General features: G+C 38.6%; 1 protein-coding gene across 1 annotated transcript in view; it reads right to left on the bottom strand.

Moving 5' to 3' along the window:
- Window positions 1–16,011, bottom strand: part of ZNF346 (zinc finger protein 346) — a 35,669-nt gene that overhangs the window by 5,873 nt on the left and 13,785 nt on the right. Inside the window, exons 6-8 of the mRNA XM_072399001.1 lie at window positions 11,752–11,845; window positions 10,155–10,297; window positions 620–889 (exon numbers count right to left, since the gene is read on the bottom strand). Of these exons, the coding sequence (XP_072255102.1) occupies window positions 620–889; window positions 10,155–10,297; window positions 11,752–11,845 (507 nt within the window). The remainder of the gene's footprint in view (window positions 1–619; window positions 890–10,154; window positions 10,298–11,751; window positions 11,846–16,011) is intronic.

A 16,011-nucleotide genomic window follows, 5' to 3' on the forward strand; every position in this document is an offset into this window, starting at 1 on the left:
ACCTGTGCAACAGGCCACCTACTATGTCAACCACAACCTGCCTGAACACAATCCCAATTTACTGGCAGTGTTCTCCCCAGCCCCTTTTAGCAGGGCGCACCACCCAGCACTTTTGAACAACTACCTTGCTCCAGTCATTTAGGGACTTGAGTGCGGCAGTTAGTACTTCAGCCAATCACTGTTCATTTTGCATTTCTTGTTGCTAACATTGCTGTAATAAAGATGGCCTGCACTGAAATTTAACTGGAAGCCTGCTGTCTCATGTTTTGTCCATACCAACACCCTGTTGCGATCCCACATAGAGAAGGCAGAGTGGAAGCAAAACAGACCAGTTTACAGAGAGCTAAATAGTGCAAGCTCCAATCTACATTGAATGTGTTTCTTTAAACTATCAATCTATCCTTTAAAATATATACATCCCCAAAGATACACCTTTGAATACACTAGCATGTCATGCATACATTAAGAGATGAAATAACTGTGCTGTAAACAGAAATGGCTTGTAAATAAAATTCTGGGGAAATGAAAATATTCCCTACTAAGAAAAATAAAAAACTAAGTCATCCCTTTATATATTAGATAGTAGGGTTTTAAAAATCAGGCTCAGCATCGGACTCACTTGAAGCAGAGCATGGCGTTAGAGGTGTGAGAGGTGTACTTTGCGGCAAAGTGCTCCCACAGCTGGTATATATAGTCATAAGCTTGCTTTTGGTCTCCTGTTTCTTGTGTTTCTTGCCCACATAATGTTGTTGTGCCATATGAGGATTGTTAAATGTGGCGTTGCAGAGCTGACAAAACTTTTCTGGGTCTGACTGATCACCTGTACCTGTTTTTTTGGTGGTATCTGGAGCAGGTGGTGTTAAACATGGCTTCTTGGGAGGAGGTGATCCTGTCAAAGACAAATAAGTTTATGTAAAGCTAACATCCTAGCCAAACCTTTACAAAATGTTATTAAATTTATAAACACAAAGAAAGGGAACCAAAAGGGAACCCAGTCTTAATTACATCTGTGTAAACAATTTTGCCATCTTGGCAAAAACAAAAGCAAGCATTTGTTTTTGGATATACAAACAAAAAAAAAACACTGTACAAAATTCAGAGTTAGAGTTACTGAATTCCATTTCCAGGAGTCATCTAGGACATCACAAAGTTAGGCACTGTTTTCAACAGAGCAGGAACTTTATCACCAAAACACTTTTTAAGAAATTATTCTGCTAAAATGACTGGTAGTAAACTGGGAGTTTCTGGGCAAGCTCGGTAACCCGTAATGGTACACTTCTGTTTCCTTTTCAGTTGCTGACTGCGACTTTACTGCGAGTTTTCCTGATAAAATTGTCTACTGTCTGTCCACAAGTGCATGACAAACACTGGAGCCCTTGCCTGCAGCAAGTATGGGGAGCTATGGCAGAGGGGAGACTGGAGGAGTAGATGTTCACTACTGGAATTGATTCAGTGTGGACATCCAGTGTGGTGAGGTGTGAATTACCTTCCTATATACTTTACGACCTGTTTTCGTTTTTTTAAATAAATATAAGTACCACATAAATGTGTTTATTGCATCTAGGTTTTTTTTTACTTTGTCAGGATCTTGCAAACAAAATAAAACAAAAATAATCAATTTCACTAAATGATAAAATGCTGTGGTGAAAATTATGACCTTTGTGTTGTTTAGGGTCAGTTTCGACCCAGTTATAATATAGGATTATATACCAATAATTAGTGACAAAACTGAAATCCGACTGTCAGCTCTCAGTCACAGAACATCACACTAACAGCCCTCTCCTCTTCCCTCCTCTTTTCAGGGCTTATCTCTCAGGATCACAGACACATCTGATAAGGAGGCCACCACTGTTGAAGCTGCTTCCATTCCTGCTGAAACATTAAAATCCAAAAGTGGCAACATCTGCTGGAGTTCAGTACCTCCTGACGTATATGGCATATGAGCTGCTGATAATATCATCAAAATGACCCCTGGGATCACAAGATTTGCTGTGACTAGAGTAAAGCTACGTACACACTTCCAATTATTATCGTCGGAAAACGAACGACGAACGTTCCTGCACGATATATATGAACGATCGTATAGCACCGATCCTGCACATAGAGGTAACGACACGATCATTCGTAGATATTGTACACACAATAGATACGATCGTTTGAACGATACAGGAACTATGTGCACGACAGGAAAGTGAACGGACGTTCGTTCATCACGCATGCTCTGAACATGGACGATCAACGAACGACCGTACACACGAACGATGTTCAACGATCGCCGCCCAATCCGATCCGCCGGTCCGGTCGTTTGTTTCCAACAATTTTCCTCGTTCGTCGGCGTCGTTGGTTACTTTTTTACGAACAATTTTTTGCCCAATCGATCGTTCGTCGTTCGATTGGAACGATAAAAATTGGAAGTGTGTACGCACCTTAAGTGACATCAATACATGTTTTGAATTGTTCATGCCATTGTCACTAAAAAAAACTCTTAATTTCTTTGACAAACCTTGAAGGAAAAAATGTCAATGGGGACATGTGGATTGACATTGATGAGCAATGCCTGGGTGCTTATATTGGTGTTCTTCTTCCTGTTGGAGTGTACAGATCCTGCAATGAGGCCATTCATAGTCTGTGGGACGTGTCATCAGGCAGAACAATTTTCCGGTCAACAATGTCACTTCCGACCTTTCGAATGATATCAAGAGTCCTCAGACTTGACAACAGAGATACTAGAGCAAAACCTGAAAAGCTTGGCTCCCATCAGGGATGACTGGGAGAGATGGGTGAAGCTCCTTCCACTGTTGTTTCACCCTGGGCCTCAGGTGACAGTAGATGAATGTTTTGTCCCTTTACGTGGAAAATTCCCCTTTCGGCAATACAGGCCCAGTAAGCCAGACAAATACAGAATAAAAATCTTGGCAGCCTGTGATGCAAAAACAAGCTATGCATGGAATCTATAGATTTACACAGGCAAACCTGCAAGTGGCATCCCAGAGAAAAACCAAGGAAAACGTGTAGTCCGCGATATGACTATGCATTAACAGACATCACCACTGTTGTTTCATAGTGTCCAAAAAGAAACCGATGCAGCTGTGTCATCAAGAACTGACAAAAGCCTATTCTTATCCTGGATTACAATAAAAACAAAGGAGAAGTGGACAACCTGGACAAGCTGACTGCCACCTACCCTGGTCAGTGAATGACCAGGAGATGGCCAATGGTTGTGTTTTATAACATCTTAGATGTGTCTGCATATAATGCGTTTGTGTTGTGGACCAACATCCATCTGGGATGGAACTCAACCAAAAATAACAAGCAGAGAATGATTCTTGAGGGGCTAGGAAATTTTTGTCAAGGTGCACAATAAGCAGAGGAAATGGGTTCCCCGAGACCCAGTCGCTGCAGCCTTTGTCAGACAGCTGCAGAGCTCGGCAATCACTCTGTCCACGTCATCAACAACACAAAGAGCATCAGCGCTAGCATCCTCAGCCAGCCCTGCCTAAACTTCAACCAGCAACAGCTACAACTCAATTGAATCACCTGGTTCTAAAAAGAAAGAAGTGTCAGGTCTGCCCTAGCAATAAGGACAGGAAAACACACATTATGCTTCCACTGCAAAAATATTTATGCAAAGAACACACTAAAAGTTTCACTTTTTTGCCACACATGCATCTAAACACACGCAGACATGCATGTCTAGCACAAAGAATTTCGATTGGTTTGATTAGCTTGATTGATTGTTGTTTGTTCAACCTTGCCAAATCCACATTTGGTATTATTACTTGTTCAGCTTTTCTATTTTTGAACTAAAAAAACTTTTGTTGAAGTAACTATATATGGATCAAAATTGACCCGTAACACCATAGATGCTACTATAGTTAATAATATTAACATAAAAAGAAATCAAAAAAATATTTAGGAGATATGTTTTAAATACCCCTCAGTAACAACCTTTCATTTACTTAAATAATTCTCTTGAGGTTCATTTTACCATTTTTTTTAATTAAAAAACAAGAGGTATGCTAATAAAGAAAGGCCAAGGGGATCACACCAAAAATATTAAAACCAATCTTTTCATAGATAAGGAAGCCTAACCAGGTAACCAAAAGGGTAAGAAACACATAAGATGAAAAATAAATGTTTTGAAGGTTATTAATGGCTGATTTAAGACACGGGTCAAAACCGACCCGTTAACATCATGGATAGCAACAGTAAGCTAAGTATATACAGTGGAAAGGATAAGACAAGCTGCAGTCCACAGCCTTGTCCAGTGGAGGAAAGAGAATTGATAGATGTCTGACATTTTTTTTACTACATAATCTGTAGTCCAGTTTTGGGACTGTGAATTGATAGGCTAGTAGGCAGAGAAGTCTTGCCTGGGGGGCATGAAATGTTCCCATGAGACCCTGTTGGCTCATGTACAGATGACAACCTCTGAACTTAACTTTACCTATAGTTGAACCCCTGCAGTCTTAGGAGACTAGCAGAGCTGTCCCAATAAGCACACTGTTCACCCAAAACTTATGTATGCAAATTATGGCATCTGAGGTAGAAACACTGGCAAAAAAAGAGAAGTACATCAAAACCAAATCAGCAAAATTACAACTTGTAACATGACTACAGAGACAAAAATACTAAACTGACACATTCAGAAAACTCAAACACAACACAACACAACTGCAAATAAATAATTACTGTACTGAACGAGGTCTACAGAGACATTGTAGGACTGACCATCTAGAAAAATGTCCTACAGAATGAATGACACTACTGATACCATTAAAATATTATTCACATGGATAGAATCAGCATAATACTAACAACCGCATACACACGTGCAATAATAGTCGTTGGAAGAGGAGAAGGGGAGAACGATTGAGCGGCACCCTGCTGCATGCTCTCCCCCTTCCCTTGCATTAGGATCGTTAGTCGTCCATCGTCCATGGATGCGCCAGGACAGTCGTGCGGACGATAGACGACTGGCGCTGTACACACGCCAGATTCTCGCTCGATAACGGCCTGAGGCAATTATCGTGCGAGAACTGTTGGACGTGTGTACGTAGCTTAAGTCTGCAGCAATGCAATCTGTTCAATACTAATATGGCCAGAAACGTGTGCACAAAATCAGAATAAGTATTCCACTGACAACTGGCACTTGACATTTTTATTCCAAGGAACCTTAAGCAAACCCTACTTTACAGCATGCACTGGGGGGCAAGGGAGTTTTTGAGTGTTATACACAATTCCAAATCAATGGACAAGTACCCAAAAGGGCCTGTAATTTGCAACGCTGCAACACTTATTTTGTGCATAAGCCCTTACAAAAGTCAGGAACCAGCCTGCACAGACTCCAAATGCACCTCCACCTGCTCTCCAAATGCAGAACCTGCAGGTTGATAGTGTATGTTGGATCTGGGGAGGGTGCTACTAGGATACATCTGGACATGTGCATGATGGTAACAAACTCTCATAGTCCCCAACTGTCCTGTCTTCTCTGAATCAGTCATGATGTCCTTGTTAGCTATGTAAAAGTACCTTGAAGCATAGATAATGGAGTGGTTTTGCTCAGGTGTAATGCAGTCTTTGGGATAATTGGTACTAATGTCTAACTTAATTCTTCAGATTACCCCTTTGCTCACAAAAATAACAAGAGAGCACACAAATAAAGAAAATGTCTGTTTAATTTATTACCACTAGGAATTTTATACAGGGTAAACGCACATTAAAACACAACACAATATAAAGAGCATCTGTTGTCCCCATCAGGATGCCAAAAGATTAGACACAAACAGGTAAGCCAAAACAGTACTGTCAACAGACAGGAAAGAGATATGCTTTTTCATATCTTTAGAAAACATTCCACTAATCTGAGTACCTGCATTGTTAAAAATAGCTTTTCTGAAACCCAAACAATGTGCAGCAAAGAACAATTCGGGAATGACCAGACAGGTACGTAGACTGTGAACAGACACAGCACTAACAATTGCTTTTTGTTCATTCTCAGAACTTGAAGTTTTAAGATGTAATAGTTTTCTTGTAAAGAGATGCAAAGATGCTGGAGTTGAACAGGTGTGTGCAATAGACAGGTGGCACCAATTGCTTCCTGGGTAACATGACATGGATTTCGTTCTGAAGCAGTCACTATGTTACTAAAAGCTGGATTAAAGATATGGGAATGTGCAGAAGTAAATTATACAAAAAAAGACGGATAGCAATGCTCTTAATAAAGCCTAGCTTTCAACACCTCTGCTCTTTTCTCATCAAGCACCCAAATCAACAATAAGCAGAGAGAGAAGATGCAGCAACAAGAACATTCATTGCAAAGTAACAAATAAATATGCTTCTTTAAAGCTGCTTCAGTTCAACAAGTTACCACATTAAGACAGAAATGTAAACATGTCCACGTTTAAAGCAGTGGTAGAGCTTCACATTCTGGGACACGATGCAGAATAGCATTACTACCTTTACCACACACTCAACGAATGTTTATGCAGCTTTCTGCAGACCTTGTCAGCAGGGCACAAAATGATTATTTGGAGAATTGTCACTTTGCATCTTCTGTACTCTGTATCATGCTGTCATATAACAATATATGACATGATGCAGAGACAGCTGATTTTCACTTTTCCTGCATGCAGTGAGCAGCATGCACTGTGATGACAAGTAAGTCTAAACTAGCAAAAAGTATGGAACATTTGGGTTGCAAAGGGTCCATGCTGCAACCACAACCCTTATAACACATGTTTGTTACTGAGCCACAAGCTTGACGGCTATGAAGAAACATTTGAAAGGTTGTTCTTGGTTTTCAAATATTAGTTATTATAAATCAATCTAAAGTAAAATCTCTAATAAGGCAGTAATGCGCAAAATAGACGCATAGTAACCCATAATAACCAGATTCACTTTGTGTTGTTAGAAAGATGAATTTCCATTGGCTGCTTTTAATTAGTGAACGTCTTCTTTAGCCTTAGTAAACAAGCCTGCGTTGATCCAGTGATGAATTGTACCTACGCCAGAAATCTGCATAGCCAATACACTACACCAAAAGTCAGGAGATAATCTGTTTTCAGTAACACTTAATTAAAAAACAAGAAAATAAACACACTATTTTGTCTCATTTTAACTTACTGCATAACATGCAATAAAAAAAGAAAATAATTAAAAAAAAATTAAAGCTACAAATCGAATGGTTTTAACAAATAGAGAAAAAAAAAAGGTACAACACATTCAAATAAAAAAATAATCTCTGTTTGTTGGGAATAGGCCTAGCAATTACATATCAATAAAGTATCCAGTTGTCCTTTATTTTATGTGTTATTTTTGTTTTTATCAACAGTAAAGATATATAACAGTTAAGTTCTTGCACTACAGTTCTGTTCTGGCAATAATTTTATGAAATAGCTCCTAGATCAGTATATGCAAAGAAAATGGAGCTCCTGAACTTTTTCCTATAACTGCACAGCAACAAGTTAACACTGATGTTTGCCATCATGTACTTCAGTCCAACACTGCTCAATTTAGTGACTGGGAAGAAAAATACAATGGCATGGAGAAGCCGGTTACAGAGTTACTTGGTTATGCCAATATTTAGCACAGTCACATGGGGGCAACAAGAATCTGTTAAACTTTCAAGTAGCGACTTAGTGTAAGATGTTTATACGACAATTGAGCTTTAACTCTAAAACTACCATTTAGAATTCTGCCATTTATAGAAGATGTAAGGTGTATTTTCAGTAAGAAAAAAAAATCACATTATTACTGCAATGTTAAAATTAGGTAATTCTGTATGTAGCATTTTAATGTGCTGGCTCTCTCATATTTTTGGCATTGTATTGGGGATTTCTAGCTCATCTGATATAGGAAAGGTAGATATAAAACCAATACCATAACTCCATCTGCCTGCTTAATATTTGCTTAGATATCAAAAAGAACATACTTTTTATTTTGCTGAACAAGTCACAGACTTTTTTTTAATGAAAGGGAGCAATAAAGTATAACAACTATTTTGTACGCCAATGCAGGACGATCTACATGTATGTAGTAAAAAGAATGAGCTGCTCCCATGTAAACATAATTATTTATCTTTGAAAACATTAACACAGATTTATATAAACATTATTTTATTTTTACAGCGGGAGAACTATACATTCTCAGTAAGAGATGCTGTCACTGTGCCCAAAGTGACAGGGTCCACGAAAAGCCCTCAAGACTCAATGGTAACTTTCCATCAATCTGCGGTTCCTTTTTTCTTCATAGTGGCACAGTGAATACGCAGTGTCACAGCTCACATGGGCCATAACACCTAATATGTGATAGTCCTCAACCATTAGACCTGACATTGGCAATGCCATACTCAGAGGCATAGGGTATTTTTGGGCTCGCTGAAATAGAGGAAGGGGTGAAAGTGAATAACTGGAGATGTATCAGAAGGTTGGGACAAGAAATGGGCAAAGTTGACCGACCTACAAAACTGATCTTCACGGTCTCAAGTATCCAGTATTAATGTATAAAATTATTGTGTGTAGGGGAGACCTTGTGGTTGCCTGCAAAATCCGTTTTTCTCCACAATAATTACAAGTGGGATAAGTTAAACTAATACGCAGAACAGCAATTTTCATTACTGGATATTTATGTGTGAAAATTCAACACACTGAATGATATTAAATAAACCTGTAAAAGAAAATACCCCATCACTCAATAGATGATTTGAGATCCAGCGTGTGACTTATTAAGATTTCTTTAAGAAAGGAATTTTTATTCCTAAATAAATATCTTTCAATGGAAATATTACTCTTTCAGCTGGAGCTACAGAATATTTTTAATCTCAGAGAAACTTTCCTTAGTGTTACTGCAGGATATGGTACAACTTTGCTTCTTCTAATACTCAAACCTTCAAGTGGGCCATATGGTATTCCACCCACTAGGAAATGTGGAATACCTGAAGTTGTTGAGGAGCAGCAATGCTCTAGCATTTTAAGACACAAACCTCCAGAAGAAATCTCTCAAGTGGAGAAAAGGACTACAATGAAAACATAGAATCTCTGTAATGTTTATATTGCTCTCTGTCACTGAACTTCTGATTCCTTAACCCTTGTTTTAAGCTACGTACACACGGCAGATTTTTATCGGCCGATAATCGGCATCGGCCAATTATCGGGCGAAAATCTTCCGTGTGTACAGTCGGTATCGTCCATCGTCCGGACGACCGACCTGCCGGATCCACGGACGATGGACGACAGCTGATCGTAATGAAAGGGAAGGGGGAGAGCGCGCAGCAGGGTGCAGCTCCGTCGCTCTCCCCCTCCCCTCTCCATAGAGCATGAACGGTGCTGTATGTACAGCATCGTTCATGCATCTTGCAGCCCCTTGTCGTTGGAAAGGATCGTGAAAGATCCTTTCCAACGACAAAAATTGCAAGTGTGCACGCAGCTTTATTGTCAGAAAGGTGTCAATGGGACCCAAAGTTAGGGGGAATCTCCCTCTGAGTTATGAGCAGCAGCGAAAATATAACGTAGGTTCCAATCCTTCCCTACTTTATTCCTTTTTGCTGGAGTTGGACTAGGTGTCTGAATATATGTCAAGGACAATCCCTTTTTTTCCCTCTATTTTACTGAACTTCCTATGCCACATTAACACCTGTTTTATTAGTATGGAAATGACTACTGAACAAGGAGAGTATGTTCTGCTGCAGATGGAGGTTGAATTTGACAATGACATTTTATGGACTGTTTAATATGGATCAATACAATATGAACATTGCTCTGTTCATTGCCCTCCTACACAAGTTACTTAATAATTCAAAATAAAAAAAACAAAAACTAAAAATGTACCAAAGCTTTAACTTTGCTGAACGGTTCACAGGGAGTAGCCAGTTCCTGTTTGTGTAATGTTTCCGCAGGATAGGATAGAATGGAGGCCGAGGTGAGACAACACATTAATTTTCTTTTCAAAATCATTCTTTCCACAGTGCTAAAAAAACAACATAGAACCCTTCATCTAGTAGCCTTGGCTGAAGTATCGGTAGCCCTCAGGTCCTGTAAAATCTTTATGAGCATAGCTTTGTGATGCAAAAGAAGGCATTGAATGTAATCCCGAACCAAAATCATGCGGCCTCTGTAACAAAGGTTCTGTCCCAGATAAAGTTGGATTAACATTACCAGGAGGTGCTGAATAAAAGCCAGCTGATGAAAACTGATTTGCTGAAGAAGAAACTCTGGGGTAGGAACCTCTAGGTGACTCAGGACCAGTAGAATATGAACTTGGGAATTTGTTCACAGGTGCAGTTACGTTTGACATTAAACTGGTTAAGAAAGAGAAACAGAGAATGAATTGACAATGGACACGGAGTACAAAATGCAACCAGAAAAACTTGGTGAAATACTGTTTACCCTCTTGGGCAGAAATACCTAAACCAACTACATTCCTTATTTCATGTGCAGATTTAAGAGTAATTGATAAATCGGACGTTACCCAATAACCAGGATGTTGTACAGCTAGAAGTAGTTACTTTCATCTGGACATGTAATGCTGATCCAAGTTGCTTAAGTGTCAGAATCTTGGCATTTACTCACACAAGTTACTAAGTGACATCAATCCAACCATGATGGAATGTGTCAAGGTAGATGTTGATCGTACAAGAACAGGATGGGTGGTGTGAACATTTATTAAAAACACCCTCATCATATTATACTATTCAATCTCACAATGCCATGAATCATATTGGTATAATCCTTCCATTTACACAGCTGTCCTTTCTGACCTGGTCCTACAAAAACAGGTCCTGCCTGCCTGGTTGACGATTTTTGGATCCTCTTGCCTTAAATACTTTCTGAAAACCTAACCCAGAATTAGTATGCACCTTGGGTGTTCTATAATAAACAACTACATGCTTGTTTAAGGTGTATCATTGAAATGACTGCAGCCGTAAGATCAGTTTTACATTCAGGCAATCAGTAATCTTTACAATGGCCACTTACATCATCTCTCAGGGGTAGTGTCACTTTATGCATTGTCAAATCAATAGGGTGGAGATGTTGAAAAAGCAGAGCTGTTCTTAGACAATAAACATCTTATTTGTGCCACAATCCCCGGGGAAATGGGTTCATGCTGTTACTTCCTTTATCATTTTATTTTTTCAAAGACCTGATAGCTGTGGTGTATATGCAATTCTCATTAGTGCAAAATCTGTAAACACCACCAGACTATCTGCTATTATGCAGCAGAAAGGGATGTGATTGAATACGAGAGCAGACAATTATTTGGGCATGTTCACTGATTGGCTGGTGCAAGAGCATTCAAATATATTGATGGTGTAGGTGTATTTAGGCTTTTATGAGGGACCTACCTACTTCCATTTACTTAAGCAGACAGCAAATTATTTGGAGTGCAGACAGATATGATATGTAGCTATTTATTTTTTTTCTGCTGAACTAGGTGGCACAAATAAATCCCTAAGAGGAGTAAAGGGACAGGTTTATGTTAAGTGTTATGGCTTAGGTTAAGAAATAAAGGTACGTATAGGGGAAGGATTTAACGTTAGGCAGTTCATAAGTTGGGACAGGTTAAACGCCAGGGAGTTTTATGGTTACTAGGTATGAACCACAAATATTAATTAAATAGAAACCATTACAAAAAATGTTTTTTAAATGTGCTTAAACTATATGCCCAAAAATCAAATATTAAAAAAAAAAACACTAAAACTTCACTACAATATAGTGAATACTTAGGTTACTCAACCGATAGATTGATACTTACTTGTTCTTGTGTTTTGTACCACTGATGTGAGCCTCATACTGTGCTATAGAATTCACAACAATATTGCATGTGTCACAGGTGAAGCCGTTCCCAGCTGAAAGACACAGGAATATCATGCATTTATTATGATGGGTATCCCTAGTGTTAGGGGCACAAAGTGTCATCATATGAACTGCAATGCGCCTGGCTCCAACTGCTTTGCCTACTTGAAAAACATTCATGTTATACTTCTGATTATTTCAGTAAGTATCACAATATGAAATACCAAAAATAATTGTTAGGTCTCTGTGGTGCAGCAGAGCTTAGACTGTTGCCGGAAATCTTGGGGGAAGAAAAAGGAAGCATATCTGAAACCAAAACTTTCATTTTTTTGTTTTGGATTTAGGATAGGAATGGCTTAAAATCCATCAGTTTTTTTTTTTACAGTTGGGGAATTCACTTAAGGTCTCATAAGCACAACAAAGTGAGAGGACTTTGTTTCAAAACATGGGAAATCCATAGCAGTCAATACATGTCCTCTTTGGGCAACTCCCTAAAACTTATCATTTACCCTTAAATCCTTGTAACCATCTATGTCCCTCTATATTCAGATATGGCTAGAAACGTTCATATATTAGGTTAATATTGTGAGTCAAATGGCCAACTTTTAAATGTAGTAATCAAAATATTTCCAAATTGTTTACATGTTTTTGACTGTATCTGCTTTTTGAGGGGATATAACACTTTTTGCTTGAGGGAGATAAATTCACGTTATCTTTACACAATTACATACTTTGTCAAAATTTTAAAAGCAACATTACAAAGTGGCAGGCCAACCTCCAAAGAGACAGTAGCCTACTCAGCTGTGCAAAGCTCGCTCCCTGTCCTAAATAGCAAAACCACGTATAACACTAATCATAACCTACAAGGTGTATGGAGGCGAGTAGGAGAGGGGTGACTGTCTCCCCAGTGCCTCCTGTAAATATTCCTGCCACTTTAGATGACCATGTCAAGGTAATGCGAGTATATCTCCTTCAAGACTGCAGTATGATGTTTTAACATGTAGCACAATGTCTCAATGATTATAGCTCTTGATGTGACACTCCTCTAAACATCCAACAGACAAATTGCACATTATAGCCTGTTAGTATGAACTTGCTGCAAAATGTGGGTTACTTGGCTTGGGGTTGGCCTATGAGAAGAAGATAATCATGGTTCTGACGGCAAGGGACCAAACTTGGACGATATACAACCAACTTAACCTACTGGTTGATTACTTGTCTGTCAGTACAAGTGCACTGCAGTAGAATCTGAGCACCAACAGGGTCTATGATGATGGGTGTGTGTGTTCACTTTAAGCAGGCTTTGCATTACAGCACAAAATGTGTTCAAAGGTGAAATGTACCAATTGGGAAATTTAGAATGATCACTAATGCAAACTGACAAGTCTAAAGCACTACTTCAGCTGCCCCTCCACCATCCAGGGTGAGTGCTGCTGTGCAGAGAACAGATGATATAAAATATATACAATTCTACTACTTCAATAATCTGATTCTTATAAGGATCACATGGAGTTTAGATTCAACAGGAGGCTTGTTAGAGAGAGAACGAATTAACAAAAAAAGTTTTCAAAAATGAAACCTTTGACCACTGAGCGGGAAGGGGTGTGGTTAGGTTAAGTTTCCTGTGTTGACACCTACAGCCGATGATGCTTTAGGGCACACCTATAGATTTAAGTTTTGGGTATATACAGCCAAATACAGCAGATAAATCCACATTTAAGCCAAATGCTCTGTAAAACTCATTGGCAAGCATGTACAAAGTTATGTTCTATTGCTATACTGAAGTAGGAAATTTTATAAAAGAATACATCCTGCATGCATTGATTATGTGTTACAAACTGCAGATAAATATAGAGGAACCCCTCTAAAAAGTATTTATTACGTTTGCTAAGGGCCAATTATACCTAAAGTTGACCTTTTACAAAGAATATGCCATTGCTCAAACATACCTGGTCCTAAAATATCCTACTTGTCTAGGTGTCTTGATCCTCTCCCTTTAATACCTTTTGATCACTGACCCAGAATGAGTTTACAACATTTCGTCAACAATTGTGTTATGTGCATGCTTGTTTCTGGTGTGAGACAAATTACTGACACCAAAAGATCAGCTTTACATCCAGGCCTATAGTATTCTTTACTCATAATACAGCATTGGCAGCTTTCTTAATATCTCAATCATTGGCTTTAAAAAAAAACTTTAAAAAAACTAGGACTGGCAAAGTCTGATAGAGTAGATCTGCTTACACTTTAACCTTCAGGGTGGTTAATATCTGTCTGGATTTAATATGACTAAAAGCAGTAAATTGTCTTTCATGAAGTTTTATTTTACAGTTTATTAAGATGAGTATAATAAAGTTTGAAACAAAAAAATCATGTCAAAATATTAAATTAAAAAAAATAATTTTATTAAACTTTGCCTTGATTGTGTTTCAACCTATTATACTCATACTATAAAATACATTTTCATGAACACCAAAGTACTGCTCTTAGACATATAAATTCAGTGCATTGTATTCAATAGTTTTTTTTGTATTGAATGCAATAGAAAATAATTTGAAATTTCCACCGCGCCCCTAACGATGGCTGTACACACCGACGTCACTGGGAACATTAGCGCACTCGCCAGGGGACAGATCGAGTACGAGGCCAGAGGATGGCAGGACAATGGAGGACGCTGATGGGACCGGGTAAGTGTTTATTTTTTACTACGCCAAGTGTGACTTGGGGTTACCGCTTTCAGCTTCATTTTTTTTTTTACCCTGAGTCACACTCAGGCTTACCACTGAGTAGGTTTCAAATGCTGTAGGCCAGGGCTTAAAGCAAATTCCAGGGAACAGGTCAACTGTGCATAGTAGCCACATAGAGTAACAGTTACGTTAGGGACTATTTATAAAACAGGAAATCAAACATTCCTTCATTGGAATCTTGCTATCAGAGGGATAGCAGCAGTAGACTTAGTGATTCTTACATTTTCTACAACTTTTTAAAATTATGTTGATCATGTTATTCTTTGAATTTTTAGTTTAATGTACATACATTTATAATGGCATCAGCTGTCCTTGCTTTCTTTTGTGAATGCCTGAACAACCCTTATGTAATGTAGCTAGGAAGAGGGGAAGGCATTTGTAGTTTTGTAGCTTAGGGTGACAACGCTTCCACCCCAGATACAGTACATAGAGCATTGTTAAAACCCATCAGGTTCGAAAGTGTGTTACACTATCAAAATGTTCCACTTTCTTTGGTAAAATGTAGGTCCACAAGAAAAGTGAGAAAACAGGCACACCGACCACTACACAAATAAAATAGAGAAAGGGAATAAAACAAATAGGCGATATCCCCAACTATGTAGTGATCTGGGAGTTCCCTTGACTTCCTACATGGTAAAATGTTAGCAGGACAGGAACTTAGGGAAAGTCTCAGAAACTAACAGAGGTTTTTAACCCTTCCCTCTCAATCCAAAACAATGAAAAGAGCATTTTGCTTGAGATAGAATAGGGTTTTTTTTTGTCTGTAAAGTACTAACTTACACTTTGTATTTTCCTTGGATAAACAAATCCCAGCAGAAGGGTAAATGGTTGTGAAAGACCTGTACCCAACTATTTAGAAGGGTTTCTACTGAGGTGAGTCAGTTATTGCATCACATGGCTTTATAAATGCTGCCAGACCTTGGTTTAATGATGTACTTTTGCAATCAACTCTTGGTTCAGCCATTTTTGTGTGGCGAGAATTCAGGAAACATTTGAATGCAAACTCAAATTAAAATTTAGCAAACCTACAAAATTAAAATGGTTATATGGTTATTTATTTTATCTGGAGCCCTCTCCTCTCTCAACAATGCACCCTAAACAATTATTTACCACTGGCTTTAAAGACTGACAAATGTCTATTATTCCATACTAGCAGTCAATTCTCCTTTACAAAGTGTCTTTTCTGATTATGTCCAAATCATGTGGTTGTAGAACACAGCTTACATGTAGTAAACTGACAGCTTGTAATTTAGGACAATTGTTTAACCTTTTTTTCAGACATACTAAGTTTTGGGAAGCAGCCACGTGCGGGAAAAGAAAATCGTTTGTTACCAATTTAGCTTTTGTCACAATAGTGTCCCAATTCTAAGAATTTGTTATAAAGCAGAATTTGTTATAAGCAGCATTCTGCTGCAGTGGACTGGAGGAATAGTTGCTATTAGAAATTGGCAAGGCAGATCACCATCACAAAG

The sequence above is a fragment of the Pyxicephalus adspersus genome, chromosome 2 (assembly GCF_032062135.1).
Source record: "Pyxicephalus adspersus chromosome 2, UCB_Pads_2.0, whole genome shotgun sequence".
NCBI lineage: Eukaryota > Metazoa > Chordata > Amphibia > Anura > Pyxicephalidae > Pyxicephalus > Pyxicephalus adspersus.